Source organism: Larimichthys crocea, chromosome XVII (assembly GCF_000972845.2).
Source record: "Larimichthys crocea isolate SSNF chromosome XVII, L_crocea_2.0, whole genome shotgun sequence".
Taxonomy (NCBI): Eukaryota; Metazoa; Chordata; class Actinopteri; family Sciaenidae; genus Larimichthys; species Larimichthys crocea.
In genome coordinates this window covers 577,419-597,469 of record NC_040027.1, presented here as the reverse complement: position 1 = coordinate 597,469, position 20,051 = coordinate 577,419, and the positions used below count along the sequence as shown (strand labels likewise).

Here is a 20,051-nt window from a genome sequence, read left to right as displayed (position 1 = left end):
AAGTACTGTTCATTCATCAGCTATTCATTTATTGAACCAAATTAACTTTGTTTGCCACTTTTTATTAAGCTTCATTTGGCTTATTTTGCAAAGAGATTTCACTGGATAAATGAAGGTTTGTCATAAGGAGCCATCCTCTGGGGACCACCACTGCTCACACAAAATTTCATGGCAATCCATATATATTGTTACGATGTGCCACCATGGACCAAAGCACCAAAGCAAGAGATTGATGCCACAATATGTTTATTTTTCTCAAAGTAAGGTATCAAAAAAGTGATGTTTTAGTACTGGTAGAAAAAAAACCTGGGTATTGTATTGGCAATACCACCCAACATTTCACAGTTGCAGTAAACATGATCCAGAAGGTATCAGGCGCTACTTCAAAAACAACCCACAAGGCTCCAAAATTTACTGCCTCTAATTTGTATAACAGCAAGCCTCCCACTTTTAGCTTAAACTTCCCCCAAGTTGTAATTAATCACGGAGAACATGAAAGAGGACAAAAAGGCTGACAGAGCGGCATGGAAAGAGGAAAGGTCAGGTAGCAGAGACGGAGTGGAGAAAGACATAAAGGCGGAGAGAGAGCGAGAGAGACAGGCAGTTATGCTGGTGTACAGCAGGGCAAATGTCGTCAGAGACTGGGAGAGAAGAAACCAACTGGGGAAGAAGGGTGAGGAGTTCAACAAGGAAACATAAATATTTGATCGAGGCCAGATTGACAGGGGAACAAAGAGCACACAGAGCATTGCCTCGAAAAACGTCCTTTTCCCACAGAGCAAGGAGGCAAGCTGGGTCTGACTTTCATTACATAATATATGTCTGTTATATTCTGCTTTATGGATTAAAAAACGTAGTTTACAGTGGAATAAATGAGAACCTATATACACACATTTATACACTGATGTCACAGGCTGTTATGCAATGTGTCATATGCTCATCAGGATATCAGTAATATTTTATGCTAGGGGAATAACCTTTCATGTGATGAAGGTATTATGAACATAAATAACACATAACTTATGGACATAGAGCATAGTGGGACATAGTGAAACTAATTATGGTCTGATGATTGATTGTAGCTTGTAATATAAAGCTGCACTATTTAATATTTTGTATATCAGCAATAGATCAAAGAATTAAATGTGTATTAAGAGGCGGGTTGAATGTACGACGTGAACGTCGTCTTTCATTGTTTGGATTTGGTTTACAGCCCACAACTTAACTGCTTTGGTTTCTGCTTTTTGATGCCTCTCTATGCTGCATGCACAGCACCAACAGCAGGCAGATAAAGTTAGTGACCAGCTGGTGAACAGAGTCCTGGCACATTTAGCAGCTAAAGAGTGATTTCCTTCAGGAGGTGGTAGAGACAATTATGTGCAAAATAACTTTCTAAATGTTAAATGTGCAGTGTGTAAGATTTAGGGGCTCCACTTACAGGATATGTGAGGATATGTGTTTTCATTATTGTATAAGCACCTGAAAATAAGAATTGTTATGTTTTCATAAATATATAAATAAACCTTTTATATCTACATTTTATATGGCAGCCTAGAACAAATAAATTAAACACTGGCTCTAGATGAGGCCTCAGTGTTTATCATGTGCTTTGCAGTCACCATAAATTCTCATTCACGCTAGGAGGAAGACGATGAGGTGAGGGGTTGCAATCAGCAACTAAACTGCTGGATGCCACTAAAATCCTACACACTGGCCCTTTAAGTAGCCATGTGGATCATTCACGCATGATCACAAGTCAGTTTTTTGCTACTTAAATAAATGTGAAAGCCTGTATCTAATGCCTGCCAGAATACACAGAGGTCACATAACTGTTTATATAAAACACAACAAATGAAATATAGTCATAGAATTTATTATCAAAATTGTACAAAGATTTTGAGTTATCCCCTTGTGTGCACACACACACACACACACACACACACACAGGTGCAGCTGAAATAATACCTGCCCCTTCACCCCAAAAGTACAAGCAGTCCAAGTAAACATCCAGCTATGTCCATGACCTTGCAGAGGCCTGTGCTGGCTTTATTTTTAATTATCTTGGCTGTTATGTTGCAACCCAAGAGCCCAATATTCACCTATCAAAGGCTTTCAAAAATTATTTTTAAATTACGAGCATATGAGGCCTCTGAGGCACCTGTCCTGACGCTCAAACTATTTTAGTCTGTTAAAAAGCATCAACAGAAAACAAACATTTCTGTGTCTGGGGAGCAGAGTGATCCTGCAGCCAAGAACACGAATTTCATTATTTTTACTCTTGCTGAGCCTCGAAGCCTGCTGGCACGGTGCCGAGGCTGTGGCTTTACTGATACTCTGGGACCATACAAGAATGCAGCCTTCCTCTTTGAGCAGGCTATCACGTGTATTTCATGTTTTTGCTGCTACCCATCCAACTATTTTCCAATGCAGAAGTCTTTGAAGATGATATCCAAGATCTCCTCTGCCCCGACCCGTCCAGTGATCCGGCCCAGGCTGGTGAGAGCCAACCGGACACCCTCAGCTGCCAGAGCCATGTCCATGTCGCGGTACCGCTGGTATTGAGCCAGGGCCGCAAAACACTGCTGCAGATGGGCCCTGTGGCGGGCCTGGGTCAGGGTGGGGGCACCAGACAGAGGGTCGCCACACCTAAAGAGGAAGTTAGAGAACAAAATGAACCAGAGTAATCAAACAGTTATATTTTTGTGTTTATTTGGGATTTTTTAATATAGTAATGGTAAAAACAAGATCAATAGTCAGATTTTAGGATTTTGCTGACATGCTGACCTACTAAGTTCTTGCAACAGAGGTCCAGCATAAGAAATCAATCTTTCTGATGGAACATTTAAATGTATTATGTATGTAGTCTTAGCTCGGATACATCAAAACATTGTAAATCACAGCAACTCACAGAGTTTTGACACTGCTGTGCAGCACTGTGAGGAAGTCCTGCAGTCCTTCATTGGTGTGACATGAGATCAAACAAACAGGAGGTAGCCCAGAGACACAGCGCAGCTCCCTGTCCAGCTTCTGCTTCTGCTCCTCAGGCAACAGATCAGATTTATTCAAAACCAGGAGAAACCTGTCTGTGGGAAATACTGTGATGAGAAAGAAAGGAAGATCAATACTAATGACTCTAACTCTAATTCTAACTTCCCAGATGGGAGCTGTGAGCAAGCAGCTGGTGTCATAATAAATTACATTCTTGATCTGAAGGGCAAACGGAGCAACATTTCAAGGTTTGATGGAAAAAAGATTTATGCCTCTTAGAGTGTAATTTTACCAGATGATTACTTTATCGTGCATATTTATTTTTATTGTGCTTGAAGTCTTAATAAATACAATATGGCTGCAAGCCTCACTAAAAGTCCAGGTAAAGCAGAAGCAGAAGAGGCCATACCTGACTCAGGCTGCTCCTGGGTGGGCAGGACGCTTGTGAGGTGTCCCTGAATGAAGGCTGCAGCTTGCTGTGCATCAGAGGAGAGATGAGCACAGTCCACAACCACCAGAGTCAGATCTGCCTGTTCCACTCTGGAAAAAAAGAAGTAGACTACTCACTATTGACCTGGAATTATTCACACGATCGAAATAAAAGTTCACACAGATGTCTTAAAATCTTATTATTGTTATTTTTATGGCATCATTCTTGTCTAAAAGGATGCTATATAGTTAATTCACAGTTTTCTCATTCAACTGTCCCAGGTAAAATTAATATGTGGCTTTGCTAGCTATTGTTGTGTTTCATCAAACATTACAGTATATTACATTATTACAATATATCTTAGTAGCACTTGGTTTTATATACTCTGTGCACTCCTGCACCTTGGTCCCGCAGTGAGGCAGCAGCAACGGATGCTTGTACTTACCACGTCCTTCCTGTAGTGACCCAGGTCACGAGCCTCTGACCTGCTCACTGCACAGAAAGTTCCCTATTGAACACGAAATGCCCACCCTTCCTATAGAGCCACCAGGTCGCCCAAATAACTTAAACAAACAGTCAAGGAATTACAAAATGTTTGCACTGAAAATGGTATATTTGAAGCCAGACTATAGTCATGATTTTATAAACACATCTATCTAATACATATTAAAAAGGTGCAGTGAGTCCCCCTAAATTTTCTGCCACTAAACAAATTTCATTGGTTTTGGTCTCAATATACAGTGGGTGCAATAAGTATTTAACATGTCAACATTTTCTTTATTAAACGTATTTACAACACAGCTATACATATGAAATTTCGACCAGACACTGCTATTAACTCAATAAATCATAAAAGGTTATGTGCAGTAAGGTGGAATGACAAAGGAAAAAAATATTGAACATGCTAAATTAAATTTATTTGATACTTGGTAGAGAAGACTTTGTTTGCAATGACAGCTAAAAGACACTTCCTGCACTAAGTACTAATCTCCCAGTGTTCAAGCAGGATTTTTTAAATCTTGAAGATTGAGGGCGGCCTGCTGGTGTATCTTGATCGTCAGTTCTTTCCATGTTCTATTAGGTTTAAGTTTTGGTAATTGACTGGGCCAGTCCAACACCTTTATGTTCCTCCTCTGGAATCAACTGACCCTCATCGTCCTGGTGGACGGCGACAGATTCTTCTGCCTGGTACATCATGAGTTGAGAAATCTGTCGGTAACCAGTGCCATTGCTATGTTGCTCAATAATGCTCTTTGCAAAGGTCTTGGGAAAGCTCTTTGCCTCTACCATCATGAGATCCTTCTATTGTTTTATAAAGTTAATACCAATATCTGTTTTAAACGTCATGTAAAAAGCTGCATTAGAACTATGTTTATTGAAGAAGATGTTGACATATCGAATACCCAACTGTACATGCAGTGATTTAACACCTAATTGTCGTGTTACATCACCCTATTCATCAACTGCTTGAGGAAACAAGATGAGGTGTTGTTAGACTTATGCACTAAGACCACCTCATAATGAAACATGCCACAGTACATGTGAATAAAAGCTGATCAATATTACATGGATGTGTCTGTGTGTCTTCTGTTTGCCTGTTCGTCTATGACAAATCAGCGATGACGAGTGTTACAAGTGCTGCTATTCTTGCCTTGTGCAAACAGTGGAAGCAGCTGTCATTGAATGGCCGTATATGTCCATTCTCAACACCACACATGAAGAATGTCTTAATGGTAAATACTCGAGGAAAAGAGGCTCTTCATTACGTAACCTCCTGAGAGTGTTTGTCCCATGTATTTATAACCATGGCTCAGCACTAATATAAACTGTGAAGGTTACATAGACATTACAAAAATGTAGCATGTACAGGGGAAACAAATGACTTATTTCTTCCCTCCTTTGTTTTCAAGGACATATTCCATCGGCCCCCTGGCTCTTGTTCTGTGTTATATGATACATATGTGAGCAGTCACTGAAGCAGCATGTCCTTGTACTCTAGACACATGTCCTCTACATGTACTACTATCCTGTAGCTGAAGCCAAAGACTTTTTGGTCTGTCTCATTAAAATTTTAAAAGCAGCAAAACAGAGTTCAGTTACCATATCTGAATATTTACCTTTCCCGAGCTCGGCGGACTCCCTCTCTCTCCACCAGGTCCGGACTGTCTCTGAGGCCGGCTGTGTCACTCAAGAGGATAGGGAACCCGCCGATGTCCAGCGCTGTCTCTACAACGTCCCTGGTGGTGCCGGCGATGGGAGACACAATGGCTGCAGGTCTCTGGCCTGAGTGTTAAAAGGTTAAAGGATAAAGTTGCCTAATGTTGTTGTCAACAAATCCCATGAAAATACAAAAACCAACAAAGTGTTAGTCTGTCTATGTCCGACTTCCCTTCTCTGTCTCTGATCCTAAGTATATATACTGCAGTATGCAGATATAGTATAGTAGGTATAGTTTATAGTGTTTTTACAAAAATAGATATCCTTTCTAACTCTATTCTAATTTTTTTTTTCTTGAAGCTGGTGTCATTTTCTAAAAACAAACCAAACCAAACCATTTTTAATTACAATAAAATTAAGATTTTAATTAGATAGATAGATGACTTTATTAATCCCTGAAGGGAAATTAGGTCATTGTAGCAGCCAGGTATATTTAAATACAATAAAAATACATAAAGAGACAAGGTGCCCATTAGTGGGACAAGGACATTTAAAAAGATACACACAAGATAGATAGGTAGATAAGGTGCAAAGAAGTTTATTAGTATTTAGAAATAATAATAATTATTTCTTATTACTAAGTCTGCCATCCACAATAAACTTGTATTCCAAACATCATTTCTAAATTGCTTCAAGCTATTTTCTTTTTGTTTTTTAAGCACATTAGCTGACATACAGTGTGTGTATTTTCTGTGATAATCCAATATTGCCTTGTAGTATCAACCACTTGATACAACATTTGCACTCTACAAATAGGTCTCATTTTAAAAAACTCTGCACTGTCCAAACACAATAGAAGATATTTTCAGTCATCCTTTCTTAAGGCTTTCTTCAGGAACTTCGTAGTCTTACCACGTATGTATCCCACGTCAAATAACGCTCGCAGCTCATTATTACTAGTCTGTGCTGACCGGGTGTGAGCCCGGGTAGCAGAGAAGACTAATCAGAAAAGGAAACAATAACAGGATCTAATCTGAAGTTTGATGTATCACCCATTATTCTGATAGGAAGCTGTGAGGAGACACTGCCAAGTGTCCTCTCTAGGCAGTTTATTTAAAGTGATTTTAGATGATTTAAGGATACATTATCCTAAACAATCACACAACCTTACCCCCATAAACAACAAGCGCTACGTAAGGCTGTGGATACACAGCTGAAGAACTCATTTAGAATGAGAAAACTGAAACGCTGCAAATTTTATTTCATGTGAAAAATAATGAGCGTTTACTTCTGTATTTATATACAAATAGTTGCAATTTATTGCAGACTGTGACTCCAACGTTGTCTGGAGTGCAAACAGACACAAAATCGGAAGGAATAAAAATCTGTTATCAGTCAAAATATTGTAGGGGAGGCATTTAGCTCAGTTGGTAGAGCAGCCGCACCATGTGCAGGGTTCGAATCCGACCTGTGGCTCTTTCTAGTATGTCATTCCCTGTCTCTCTCTCCCCGAATTCCTGTCACTCTTCAGCTGTCTCTATCAGAAAAAAAGCTTGAAAAGGTAAAAAAAAAAAGAATATTGTAAAGAGCCAAGAGCAGGTCACAGATGGTGTGTAGCTGTGATTATTAGCTTACATTCCTGTGTGATGAAGAGATTATTGTTATAAAACGTACATAAATTGGATAGACCTTCCTGTCACCTTTCATGTGAAAAAATGGGCTCCTCAAACATTGACAGGAAAATAAAACACCTCAGAGGTAGCAGCTGATAAAGCAACCTCAGCACAAGATCTGTCAGTAGCTGGAGTTTTCATTCATACAACACACACACGTTCTCAGAAAAGTGACAACTGGGCAAACTCCATCTGCTGAGAAAGACGTGCGATTTGATCGAAAGCTCCAGGACAGCAACTAATGGAGCCTCCAGAGAGATTGTTATGTCACAGGTTTTGCTCCGTTCTATGCATGTTCTGCTCGATTCTAAAAAAATAACCCCAATATCTACTTTTATACAGCCTTATTTCAAAGTTAGACCGCTGCTTGTATCTAGATTTGTCTCTCCTCCTAAACCATGTCCTGTCCAGGAAATATAATTCTCATACTTTCTGTGTATGGATATTTTATTTTAATGAATAATACAAGTTTCACCATGAGTGAGTCCATGCTGCTTAAAGTATGACAGATGCTGCCTTCTTCCCCTCCCAAACCATCAACATAGTTTCGTATTTAAAACATAGTAAATTTTAATCTTAATCCCTTCATGATGTGTGTGTGTGCTGGGTGACTTGGTTCGCTTACAAAGTGTGTTCAGCAGGCTGCTTTTCCCTGCATTGGTGGCTCCTGCGATGACCACCTGGACTCCACTGCGTAGCCGCTCGCCTCTCCTCTCATCCTTTAGGTGTCGCTCCATCTCTGCTTGCAGATCACACACCGAGCTGTCAACTGTGTTGAGGGCGGGGGCAGAGGACATGACGAAGATTTCACGTTCAACTTCACTTTCATGGCCTTGTAAAAGGAATTTCTGTCCTTTGAAGGAAAAAGGCCTGTCCTCCGGTGTCTGACACCCTTCGTCTGGATGAAAAATGGGTCATGGACCTGTCTCTTTCCGCACGTGACTAAAGCGGAAAAATGCTTTTGACAATACAATGCAACGACGATACGTCATTTTTCCCGAAAACGGTAAACTTCTTAGAAACCTTTATTGAGTCAAGTACATCAATTAATCTAACTTGGGATGACCTAAGATAAAACATAAGAAAACTTACAGATATGACATAAAACCTGTCATTTGCTCCCTGCAGGTGGCAATGGAAAGCGTTTATGCCAGGTTTTCTATTTTTGGAAATGAGTCTATTATTATTTGCCACTCTGAGGCGTGAGCCCACATTCCGTGCCACCAAAACAAACAGAAGTTCCCAGGCTTTATTGTGTCAAAGCTTCACAACATCTGAGGCCCCTGAAGAGCTCTGCCAGTGCCAGACAGCAGGCGACAGACTCAGGGGAGGACATCCCTCGCATGCATGCATACATCCACATCCACACACACACACACACACACACACACACAGTGTGAGCATGGGAAACCTGGGCACAGAGACAACAGTTGGATTGCACGGTGTTGCTGACAGCACTATTCCTGTGAGCGACGTGACAAGCTGGCTTTGAAGGTAAGACGAATGCCTATACTGTCCCCCTGGCCTTCTCTCCACACTTCCTAAAGGAAATTGTCTTTTGAGCAGTTTGATGTCTATGGCTTCTCCCTGCAGTGCAGCAAAAACACTCGATGGCCAGTTGAAGATCCAAACAGGAAAAGCCAGCTGAACTCTTCTCTCCTTAGACAGAAACAGAGCCCTCTGACTACCCCCGCCCAACCTCCCTCTGAAAGCCCAGGAGATGACTGTCCTGTTATTTTTCTAGAGGACAAAGTGTATACGTACCTTGGTTTAAGACCCCGTCCTCGATGAGCTCATCCTCACTGAAGTCTATGAAAGCCTCAACATGAGCCAGACACTGTGTGACACACAGAGCAGCAGAGGAGAGAAGGGCAGAGGCTGAAATGAGTGTGACATTATTACATGTTGTTTGTAAGTATTTGAAGGTGAACAGGAAATCCAAGTGACAGGCAGCTAATTACAATGGTACAATAACAGTACAATTTATCTTGCCGTTCCTGCTGACATGCATATATTACATGTGATGCAAGTAAAAAAAAGGTAAACACCCTCACTTTTACTTTTACTTCATATTTTGTGGTACAGCTACTCTGAGTTAGAGCTGCAACTTATAATTATTTTCATTGTTGATAAATTGGTCAACCAACAAGCCAAGATTTTCAGTTTAGAATGATCCTCACATTTAAGAAGCTTGAACAAGCAAATATTTGGTATTTATTTTTAATGAAAGGCTTAAATCACAGTTTCTCCAACTATGGTACGTACACAACCTCGCTGAAGTAGTACTTGGCGGAATCTCTGAAATATATATTTTCAATTAAATAAGAAATGTTACCAAATATGTATATTATTTTATAGAATCAAAATACTAGGAGATAGCTGGAATGTAATTTTCATTTTCATTAATATTCTGTTTCAATATTAGCCTGCTGAGAGTCACATGCATGTCTCACAAGCATGCATGCTTCCACAATTATTCACAAGATGAAATGTGATGGAAAGATAGTAAGGAGAGGTAAAACTGTTGAAAAACACTACAAGCGTGGCTCAGTACAGAAATAAGTGCGGGTCAGGAGTACCACTTTTCCACCCAATTAGCTTTGGTTCTTGACCCAGTCACATTCAGGACAACAATAAGTAATGTTCTTATTAGGAATCAACATCTCTGCTATGTAAACTCTCCATAGCTGAATAGGATTGGCATATGCTGCTGTATTTTAACACAAGCCATAATGGTGGGACTTGGAGGACCTGATAATTTCTGGGGTAGTATGTGGATTAAAAAAGTTTGAGAAACACTGCACTACATGATTTCTTGATTATCACAATAAAATGTTAGTGATTACTTTTCTGTTGATTAATTATTTCAGTATGAAGTATCTAAAACAGGCCTAGTTTACGGAGGTAACCCATCGCTCATTGAGTAAGTAAGTAAGTCTATCTTAGGAACCAAGATCAGAGATCACACCTCTCCCATTTTGGCTTCCTTGCATTGGCTACCTGTTAAATCTAAAATTGAATTCTTCTCCTTACAAAGCTCTTCATGGTCAGGCACCATTATATCTAAAAGAGCTCATAATACCTTATTACCCCTCTAGAACACTGCGCTCTCAGGACGCTGGGTTCCTTGTGATTCCTATAGTCTCCAAAAGTAGATTGGGAGCCAGAGCTTTCAGCTATCAGGCTCCTCTTCTGTGGAACAAACTACCATTCTGGGTTCGGGAGGCAGACACGGTCAACACTTTTAAGAATAGACTTAAGACTTTCCTTTTTGATAAAGCTTATAGTTAGGGCTGGCTCTAGTCATCCCTTCCTCTCTCTCTCTCTCTCTCTCTCTCTCTCTTTCAGGGTTATGCCTAGTCAGGCACGGTATTGGTTGAAGATGCAGTCACATCTCCCTTACTGAAACATCTCTCTCTCTCTCACACCATCTCTCTCCCTCACTCTCTCCTTCTCTCTCTCACACACCATCTCTCTCTCACCATCTGTAGTCGATACAGTCACATTAATGCATGTTACTAACTAAACTTCTTCCCCAGAGTTTCTGTGCTCTATCGTCCAGCAGGTTCTCGTGGATCGTGGCTGCTGCTGTGATCCTGCATGACGTCCACTACACATATTACCACTTGCTACCATATCTCCATTACAGTTTATAGTTAGTTGATGATTTGCTGCCGCTGTGCATTCATTCATTGTAATTCATTGTCATCGTAATTGTACAATATGTTTGTGTTGATCTGTCCTGTACACGACAACTATTGCACGTCTGTCCGTCCTGGGAGAGGGATCCCTCCTCTGTGGCTCTTCCTGAGGTTTCTTCCACCTTTTTTCCCTGTTAAAGGGTTTTTGTGGGCAGGTTTTTTCCTCACTCGAATCGAGGGTCTAATGACAGAGGGTGTCACTCCCTGTACAGATTGTAAAGCCCTCTGAGGCAAATGTACTTTGTGACTTTGGGCTCTACAAATAAAATCTGATTTGATTTGATTCTGTGATCCACACATATCCACATTTAGTTTTTTTTTATCTTTATGTAATATATAAACATTAGACACATACAAATTTAATTGGCCTCCTCTACTCATCCACTAATTCAAAATCAGGTGCAGTAAATAAAAGTCATGTTGCCACTTTACACCGCCACCACATCTTTAAAATGAATTCAAATCTAGAAAATAGAAGGGGAAAACCTCCACCAATCAGTATCTTGATTGACACTGCAGAACATAAACACAATAGTAGTATGGCTGCACAAAAACAGGAAGCCACAGATTCCCATACTTTAATCCATTCACAAAAGTGGGAAGCCAAGAGTTAAAAAAAATGCATTGTTTGGGTATCAAATGACAGTTTGACCCCGAACATCATACAGATGGTATACTTCTGATAACCTGGATTCCCAGAAATGTAATTCCAAATAGTCGGAAGCTTGAACCGCTTCTAGGAACCACTCTGAGAAAACTGCCAACAAGCAGCTTAGCAGAGTATCTCAAGGGAGACCACCTGGACCGGTTGGTCAGATCTGGTGCCAAAGTGTTGAAAGATCACTGGTCTATATTCTTCAAAACATTCACACAGTAGAGGCGTGTTTGGCATGCATCCATTCAGTTTAAGAAGTCATGTGCAGTCAGTGACCTGCTTTTATGACCTGCCTCAACAAGATGTGAAAACAAAACCTGTCAGGATTAGACATAAAAAAGAAAGAACGCATATGCCATCACAGCAAGGTAATACACTTATTTGTAAGTGTTTTTAACAAATGTTAAACTACAATACATAAGCACAAAATACTGGTAGGTATTTGTAACTTTCTGAATAGTTGGCTCAAGTAAGAAATTACAAATCACTTTGCAAATTAATTAATTTATTCATTCATTCATTCATAATCACTTTGCTGATTCAAATCAAAGACCTTCTGCCTACCTCTCATACCTCTCTATATCTACCTACTATACTGTCTGCTATTAAGCAGTTCAGTATATGTTCCATTCTTCCACCACTCTAATTTATCTTAAGTTCAAGAAATAGATATGTGCCCTTAAATGTTAATTAATGTCCAAGTTAACAGCTCAACCACGTCTCTCAGCAGCACTGACTCACTTCACAGTGCTGGATTAGAGAGAACACATATATTTTTTTTCACTTTTTCTAAGCAGAGTCACTGACCTGATCTCTTCAGCCTCTTGAGTCATCACATAATAAAACAACGCAGCGTACAGACAGTCTTAACAAATTAAGAATGTTGAACCTTCAGTAGGTCAATAATGAATTGGACACTATACTTATATATATATTTCTTTTACAAAAATGCGATCAATTAATATACCAGCAAAAATAAGTGTCAATAATTTATCAAATTGTTATCTTAATACCAGGATGGGTTTTCCCATCTGTGAAGTGAAAATAAATCAAATTATTATTCCATTTTATTCATCCTTTTCATTGTTCTCAGCTTTTCCTTGTTTCCAGTCCTGGTTACAATGTAAGATAAATATCTACATGTGCCATACAGATTAGTATTTTGAGTGTCAGTATCGAACAGAAACACGTGCTGCACGTACTACAGCTGCATCAAAACAGGAAGCTTCATATTCCCATAACTTAATCCATCAGCCACAAAAAACAAAAAGCATTGTTTGAATGTGAAACTACTGAGGCCTGCCCTACAGCACAGTGTGCAGGTTCTTTCCAAAACACTGTTTTCAGAGAAATGTCAAAGACAAACATGGACAAAGTTTCTTTGGGGAGAACTTGAGGAGCTCAGCTTGTTTCTGCCGTCACACTAACTCTGAATTAAAAGAAAATTGTTTCTCATGAGGACTATCTTAGGGCCTCCTGTTCACCTGTCAGGTTAGGGTTGGCTCGGTCTAAAGGTACAAAGGTGGTTTAGTCGTGTTGAAGCAAACACATTCTTACTGAATAATAGAGATGTGCAGCCTACCATGTAGAAACTGGAGGATCATTACGCAGGCACACAGGCACGCGCACACACACACACACACACACACACACACACACACACACACGTTTCTACACTACAGATGAATTTGATGTTAGTGAAATTCTTATTTCTCAAAACATCAAGAAAATATACATTTAGTTTTGCTATTGTATACAACAGGCAAAATAAGTAATCTGCACCTTAAGAAACCAACACAAACCCGAAAAATGAGAGTGTTCAAGCTCAATTTAAGATCAGACTAAGAAGTCCCTGCCACACACCTACACCTTAAAGCCCACAGTGCCAGTCTTGTTTGTACATCACCTTGCCTTTAATCAAAGTGTCTACACCGCCTGTATCTGCACTGTAAGTCGACCTACCCGTTTAAGTCTGTGGCTCCAGTCCTGATAAAGGCGTCCCAGCTCTCCTGACATCTGCCTGAGGGCCTGCCTCCTCTGAGCCTCCGTCTCAGCATGGATCAGATCCCCGAGCCCCTCCACCTTCAATGAGCATTGTACTAGTTATGATTGCTATACATTTTTTATTTGACTATCTACATTTATTTGTACCATTAATGATTTCATTCTGAATAACCGAATGACTCAAACATTATGTGTGGACGTCATATCTACTGAGTAGGGTTATATTATATGGTTTCATGAACATGTGATGATGTATGTAAGCATGAATAAAAAATCAGTTTACAGAAGCCCAGTAGATTTATTCATGCATACATGTTTGACAACCAAATGAAAGAAGTCTTCAAAGGGCAAAATATGTAAAAGAAATTTCATTGTTGACATTTCACAAATTTGAAATCCATGTTCATTTCTGACCTTTTTATCCCAATTGCACGTTTCTTACACGCTCTTCTTGACCTACCTCTGTTAAACCCAGTTTCCCTGCTTGAAAGGCTCTCCGCGTGAACTCTCCGGCATCAGCAGGCCTCATGCCAGCCACGCTTCCTGAGAAACACAAACAAAAGACGCACACAGCATACAAACATGAAGAAATGTATGAGGCACGAGGTGGGCACGCATCACATACACACACAAACACAGGAGGATCAAACGCAGGGTCAACGTGTCACTCAAGGTTCACAAGGAGTGAAAACAGGCACAATTGTGCAGGTTAAAGAGGTGACATTTTCATTGTTCTCAAAGCCATTTTTCAAGCCTCATCAACAAGAGACAATAGTGAGCACAAAAGCATTTGGCAAATGGAGGTCATGATCCCTTAACTAGAGAAAAATATTCTTTACATTCTACTGGCTAGTTATCATCTTTTAAACATTGTCACTACCTTTCATTCAGTTTTAAAAATGATAATTATTCAGCAACACCTTGTACAACATTGTAATATTTTACTATCTAATAATTTCTAATTAGTAACAACCTTAGATTGACTGGAGACAAGCGTTCATTCCCATTTCTGATTTATACAATACTGCCCTCTGGAAGGCCAATGTGAGAACTGCAGTACAATACTGTCACAGTAGGATGCCACGCTTGCCAAAGCACATATTATAAGTATCTTAGGAAAAGGAAGGCATCAGTCAGTTTTCCTTTTGAAAGTCACAGTGATGGACCGTCACATGACTCGAACAGTTAATGTGTTGAATATTTTTACAGATTGAAAAGATTATTAAGTGACATAATAACAGCCTGCAAAGTGATCATATGACACTGTGTTTTTGTCAAGTTATATAATGTTATGAAGTTATATAATGCCGTATCATACTCATAATGATAATAATCTCATAATCTGTGTGTTACCTAGAGCCTGTAAGACAGCAGTAATGACAGCAGGACCACCGTGGATGTGGAACTCCACACAGTCCTCTCCTGTGAAACTGTGAGGAGCTGACGACGTAAACACATGTGAGACAGCAACATAGTGTAAATATCCAAAATCCTTTAGTCATTAAACATGTGCAAGGAGCAAAATGTTTAGGAATACCTACGTTAAACGTGGGCTGTTACAAGCCAATGCTACTGACAGAATTCAGATATTAAGAGATAAAAACGGGTCAGCTCCGGCTTGTAGATCAGTAAGTCCAAATGACATTAAGAGAAAGTGGCCTGTTTTAGCCCATTTACTACGAACAGAGCATCCTTAATATTACATTTAGAGTATAAAAATGAACATGCAGACACTTGAAACCTGCTTTAGATAGGTAATGCTTAGCATTCATGTTTTCCCTTAAAGTTCCTAAGCACAGGATTTATTGGCATCCAGCGGTGAGGCTGCACCTCGCAACCAACTGAATAATACTCGCCTCACACTCCCAGTCATGTAGGCAAAACTACGGTGGCTGCAACACTTGGGAATAGCCTCACTGTAGGGGGATCCACTCTTTTGTGCAGATATAAAAGGCTCTTTCATGGATTAAACCACGTTGAACAGCCATAATCTTACAGAACAGACAAACTGGCTTGACAAAGGGCCTATCGTGTTTTTTGAGGAGAGGGTGATGTTAGGTGGCTGCAATCAGCGACTACAATGCTAGATGCCATTAAATCCTACACACTGCTCCTTTAACATATAAATATCTGATGCAAGACAAAACATCCACTACGCTAGCATTATCTCACATTATATTATAATACTATAATATTGTCTTTTGTTGATTATAACCTAGAAGAAAACCAGCTCATGATGTGAAGTAAAAGACTACATCCACATTGAAAAGCACAGAAATGTGAAGAAGAAATGAAATGTGTGAGGAACAGACCTGGGAACCAGAGAACAAGTCCGCGGTCCAGCACTTCTTTGGACTGGGGGTGTGTGATGCTGCGTAACAGGGCGGTGCGTGGAGGAGGCAGGTTGCGTGTGAGCCCAGCCATATGCTTCAGAGCTGTAGCTGAGGCTGGACCACTAGTGCGTACCACAGCCACCCCACACCTGCCATGGCCTGACGATAATGCAAAGATGGTCTCAGCATCAGCCAGTGGAGCGGTGGACAGGAGTCTGCAAGGTGGCGTTCCTCTGATGGAGATGAGTAAAGGGTAAGACACTCGGTAACTTCTAATTATACTATAGTTAACTGTAATAGCCTAATATGTTTAGGCTCGCTATATTATTACAGAGACAAACATTCTGGATTTCCAAAACTGACACAGATAACAAAATATCAAAAAAGTATACTGTTATATATGTTATACACTATCAGTATTATTCATTGAAGAATTCATTTATTTTTGTCTTGACTCAACATTTACTGCCTTTAGTTGGTCTGGGGGCTGCAGAATACAGTAGCATACATTAAAGGTCCAGTGTGTAGGATTTAGTGTCATCTACCAGTTAGGTTGCAGACAGCAGATTGAATATCCCTCCCCTCACCGTCTCCTTTCAGTTGTGTAGGAGAAATTATGGTGGCTGTGAAACTCATGAAAAGCCCTATCTGGAGTCAGTGTTTGGTTTGTCCCTTCTGGGCTACTGTAAAAACATGGTGGACTCCATGAAAGAGGACCCGCTTCCTCTGTATATCTAAAAGGCTCATTCAAAGGTAAAGAAAACAGGCGATTATGCAGTTATAAAGACATAGTTATGGATATAATATTCCATGTATGCCATATTCTGTTCATAGAATAAATAAATCTTACACATCACACCTTTAAATCACCTTAGAAACCATTCAATTGCAAGATTTCACTCTTCAGTCAATATCTATTACAAGCAAAATACGCTAAAAAAACAGATTAGGTAACAAACCTTGTCCTGAGTGTGTGGACAGCAGCTCTCCATACGCCATGGTAAACAGACGGCAGCATGGTTATTACAAGACACTAACACGAAACGTCTCGTGTACTCGCTGTTTCTCGTGGGGCTGATTTTAGAGACTGACACTGCGAAACATGCGCTGTCCTTGACATCATGGTGTCTACCTAATGCCACTGTACGCTAATGTTGGAGTAACCTGTGACTGTGACTGCACTGGCAGCTAAACAGAAACAATGTATCGTCTATAGCCGCTTTAGTGTACAGTAACACTTCACTACGTTAGTCCTCTGACATTTACATTTACCACGGTGAGGCTGTGCTCCCTCTGTTGACTGTGATTGGTCAGTATTTTCCACAACAGCGGCAGGTTCTGGTTTCTGATTTGTTCAGAACCTGTCATTCAAAAATAAGTCCCGCCTACTGTGCGCCACTTAATCCTATCCGTGTAGGTACCGTTGCTCTTTACTATCTATCTATCTATCTATCTATCTATCTATCTATCTATCTATCTATCTATCTATCTATCTATCTATCTATTAGAGCCTATACATACATTCATTATGTGTCCCCTGAACAATTAATTTTATATCTTCTTGTCATGTCATCTTTTAATATACACTACATTATTACTACTATTAATAATATTTTATTTCTGTATTTTGATTTATCCACAATAAACTTGACTGCAGAATAATTAAACCTTACCTTGCTATTGAAGCATGTACAGTATGTCTGTATCAGTACCTCATTTGTTTGTGTTTTTTACCACAAACGGGAAAAAACACAAACAAATGAGGTAACAAAGTGCAAAGTGACCTTCTCTGGGGAAACAGAGATGATGGCAGTGGTGCCATCTGCAAAAACAGAAAACTGACAAATCCATTTAGATGACAGCAAAAAGGAAAAACAGAATATGGGTTCATTTGCTGTTGTCTCATTTTCAGTAAACACTCAAAGGTGTCTCTGACATTTGCATGCAGTGCATGTGCCAAATTTCAATTTTGCATGCAGGTATATAACACTAATTCTTCTGATTTACTTCTGTGAACAGACACCACAGTCTCTGAAATGACCACAGAGTTAATCAAGCACCTGTGTAAAACAACAACCTGAACATTATAAGCGTTTTAAGGCAGGATTTATTGCAGTTTGCATTAATTTATTTATTTATTACTGTAAATCAACTCATCATTTTGTTAATTTAAGGTTAAAGTTAAATTATTACTCATCTGTGTGTGCTCTAAAATGCATTTTTATATCTTAAACTAAAAATTCTGGGGTGTTGTGGTCTATTCTTCATGGCCTACATACGTGCCTATCAGAGTATAAATACAGAGTAAACACTGCATGTGCACTGGTGTGTGTGCTCCACTGCAGCTCCTTGCAGCTGTCAGCCCAGAGGGTGGTGAGTAAGCAGAATTTCTGCTCAGAGACGAGGTACTTGTCTGAGCTGTGAGCCATGCAAGGGGGAGGGCTGCCTGCCTGCATGCTGTACAGTGAAACATCCAGGAGGGCTGGCCAAAGAGGTAGATTGTGTACATGTCAAAGAGGCCTGAGGCCCAGGTGAACAATCTTTAACCTGGGATCTCAATAATTTATTGTCTGCTCTGGGTGTGCACAAAGCGTGACAGCTGCCACCTCACTGTTACGCACTGTCAATACACAAACATATTTGTCTGTTCTGACCAAAAAGTCTGTTAATCCGACTGTGAACTGATTAAAGATAATGAAATTCTCTCTGTTAGGAACCTCCTACACGTCTCCTAAACACAACTCCTCCACTGGTTGTAAAACGATACAATATAGCAATTCACAGAAGATCAGTATTTGTTTTGGAGGATGTGTATGTTTACTTTGGCACAGATCTTAGGCTTTATGCTTGTAGTTTGTTGATATTCACAAATGATATACTAATGAACCGACCAAGCAGCAGTTTATGCAATAAAAATAAATTTTATACAGCTGCTGTATAGACTGAAGTGGACTTAAGTGTAGAGGTACTTGTCCCTAAACCTGACTGTCGCTAAAAAATTTAATATATGAGGACATTTTCGCATTAATAAATAAGTCATAGTGTATTCAATCTTCCAGGACAGGATGGTGCATTCACACTCACAGAGGAGCAATAGTCTACCTGCTGGCCTGCACCTGCTGAAAGGATTATTGTGTTCAAATAAAGGTGCGTAGGTACATCTCTAGAAGAGCATTTTGGTGATAACATAAGTAATATTAGGATGTGAGTAACCATGCATTTTGTTTGTCTGGGTTTTTGCCTTCAAGCGGATTCTATTTCTGGCACCAATTTGAAGCCAGCCTAGCTGCTGGCCGAGGTCACTGCAGGGCGATAAATATACATTTCTCCTGCAGGGCGGCGAGATCATGGACCTGAATAGCCTCTATGAAAAAAATCACTATTATGATCTAAAAATATGTATGTATGATTTTAAAGTCTTACAGAGGGCTGTGCATGGAGTGACTTTCTAATTCTAATTTTATTTCTGATGATCGAGCTCCTTGCTGACACAATCTGGGACGATAGGCTACTCTTAAAATCATCAGGATATAGTGATTTGTGTGTGTGTGTGTGTGTGTGTGTGTGTGTGCGTGTGTGTGTCACCAGCCCCCCTTCCCCCCGCCCTCCCTCCGTCTCTTTGTCCCTCCTCTCGTCTGAGGAGCGCTCTCCATCTAGCCGCGCATCCTGCTCCAGAGTACCACCAGGATGAACCGCCGCTGCACCGACAACCTTCACATCACTTTCACACTCATTTAACCCTTCACTCGGACCCCCGACAGCCGCCGCGCTACACCCATGCTTTGCCCTCCTCTTGAGATGCGATACCATTGCACAATTTCCCGGAGAATATCTTCATCTTCCGTCGCTCCTCGCTGATAGAGAGCATGCCCGACACGGGGACAGGCGCTGCAGCGGCGGCGGCGGCCGCCAGTGGTGCGACCACCGCCGGCGACGGCACCGAGAGCTCCCGGCACAGACACCGAGCGCAGCAGGGAGACGCGGAGAGGCCGGAGCCGGGCGCTGCCCCGCCGCAAGCCTCCTCCGGTGTACTGGGTGAGTCGAGTGTGGCTCTATGGCTTCGGACTATGCGGTTTAGGAGAGGGGGCAGGTGAACGTGATGTTGAGAAA

The 20,051-nt window shown here is 40.6% G+C and overlaps 2 protein-coding genes across 4 annotated transcripts in view; one reads left to right on the top strand and one right to left on the bottom strand.

Annotated features, from left to right (window-relative positions):
* Positions 1–1,891: 1,891 nt before the first annotated feature.
* gtpbp3 (GTP binding protein 3, mitochondrial) lies at positions 1,892–17,246 on the bottom strand. Of its 2 annotated transcripts, XM_010734454.3 has the most exons (11): positions 16,901–17,246; positions 15,921–16,174; positions 14,962–15,048; positions 14,069–14,151; positions 13,567–13,686; positions 9,013–9,085; positions 7,874–8,017; positions 5,536–5,701; positions 3,398–3,528; positions 2,909–3,095; positions 1,892–2,646 (listed from the first exon to the last, which is right to left on the bottom strand). In XM_010734454.3, exons 1-11 carry the CDS (start codon positions 16,957–16,959, stop codon positions 2,415–2,417), a joined length of 1,536 nt encoding a protein of 511 aa, XP_010732756.3. In that variant the 5' UTR covers positions 16,960–17,246; the 3' UTR covers positions 1,892–2,414. The 2 variants fall into 2 exon arrangements, with proteins under 2 accessions (XP_010732756.3, XP_019127882.2); XM_019272337.2 differs by lacking the exon at positions 14,962–15,048.
* A 2,314-nt stretch (positions 17,247–19,560) lies between these two features.
* The window catches only part of ano8b (anoctamin 8b), a 37,354-nt gene continuing 36,863 nt past the window's right edge, over positions 19,561–20,051 (top strand). For both annotated transcript variants that reach the window (XM_019272366.2, XM_019272364.2), the window contains exon 1: positions 19,561–19,976. In XM_019272366.2, coding sequence (XP_019127911.1) covers positions 19,808–19,976 — 169 coding nt within the window. In that variant the 5' untranslated portion in view covers positions 19,561–19,807. The remainder of the gene's footprint in view (positions 19,977–20,051) is intronic.

Bases quoted from the DNA above. Each gene is read 5' to 3' on its own strand.
- gtpbp3 (XM_010734454.3), bottom strand. From the start codon at position 16,959: ATGCTGCCGTCTGTTTACCATGGCGTATGGAGAGCTGCTGTCCACACA. The intron at 14,152-14,961 runs GTAACACACAGA...TGTGTTTCTCAG, and splicing joins TGCTGTCTTACAGGCTCTAG to GAAGCGTGGCTGGCATGAGG. The intron at 2,647-2,908 runs GTGAGTTGCTGT...CTTCCTCTTTAG, and splicing joins CACAGCAGTGTCAAAACTCT to GTGTGGCGACCCTCTGTCTG.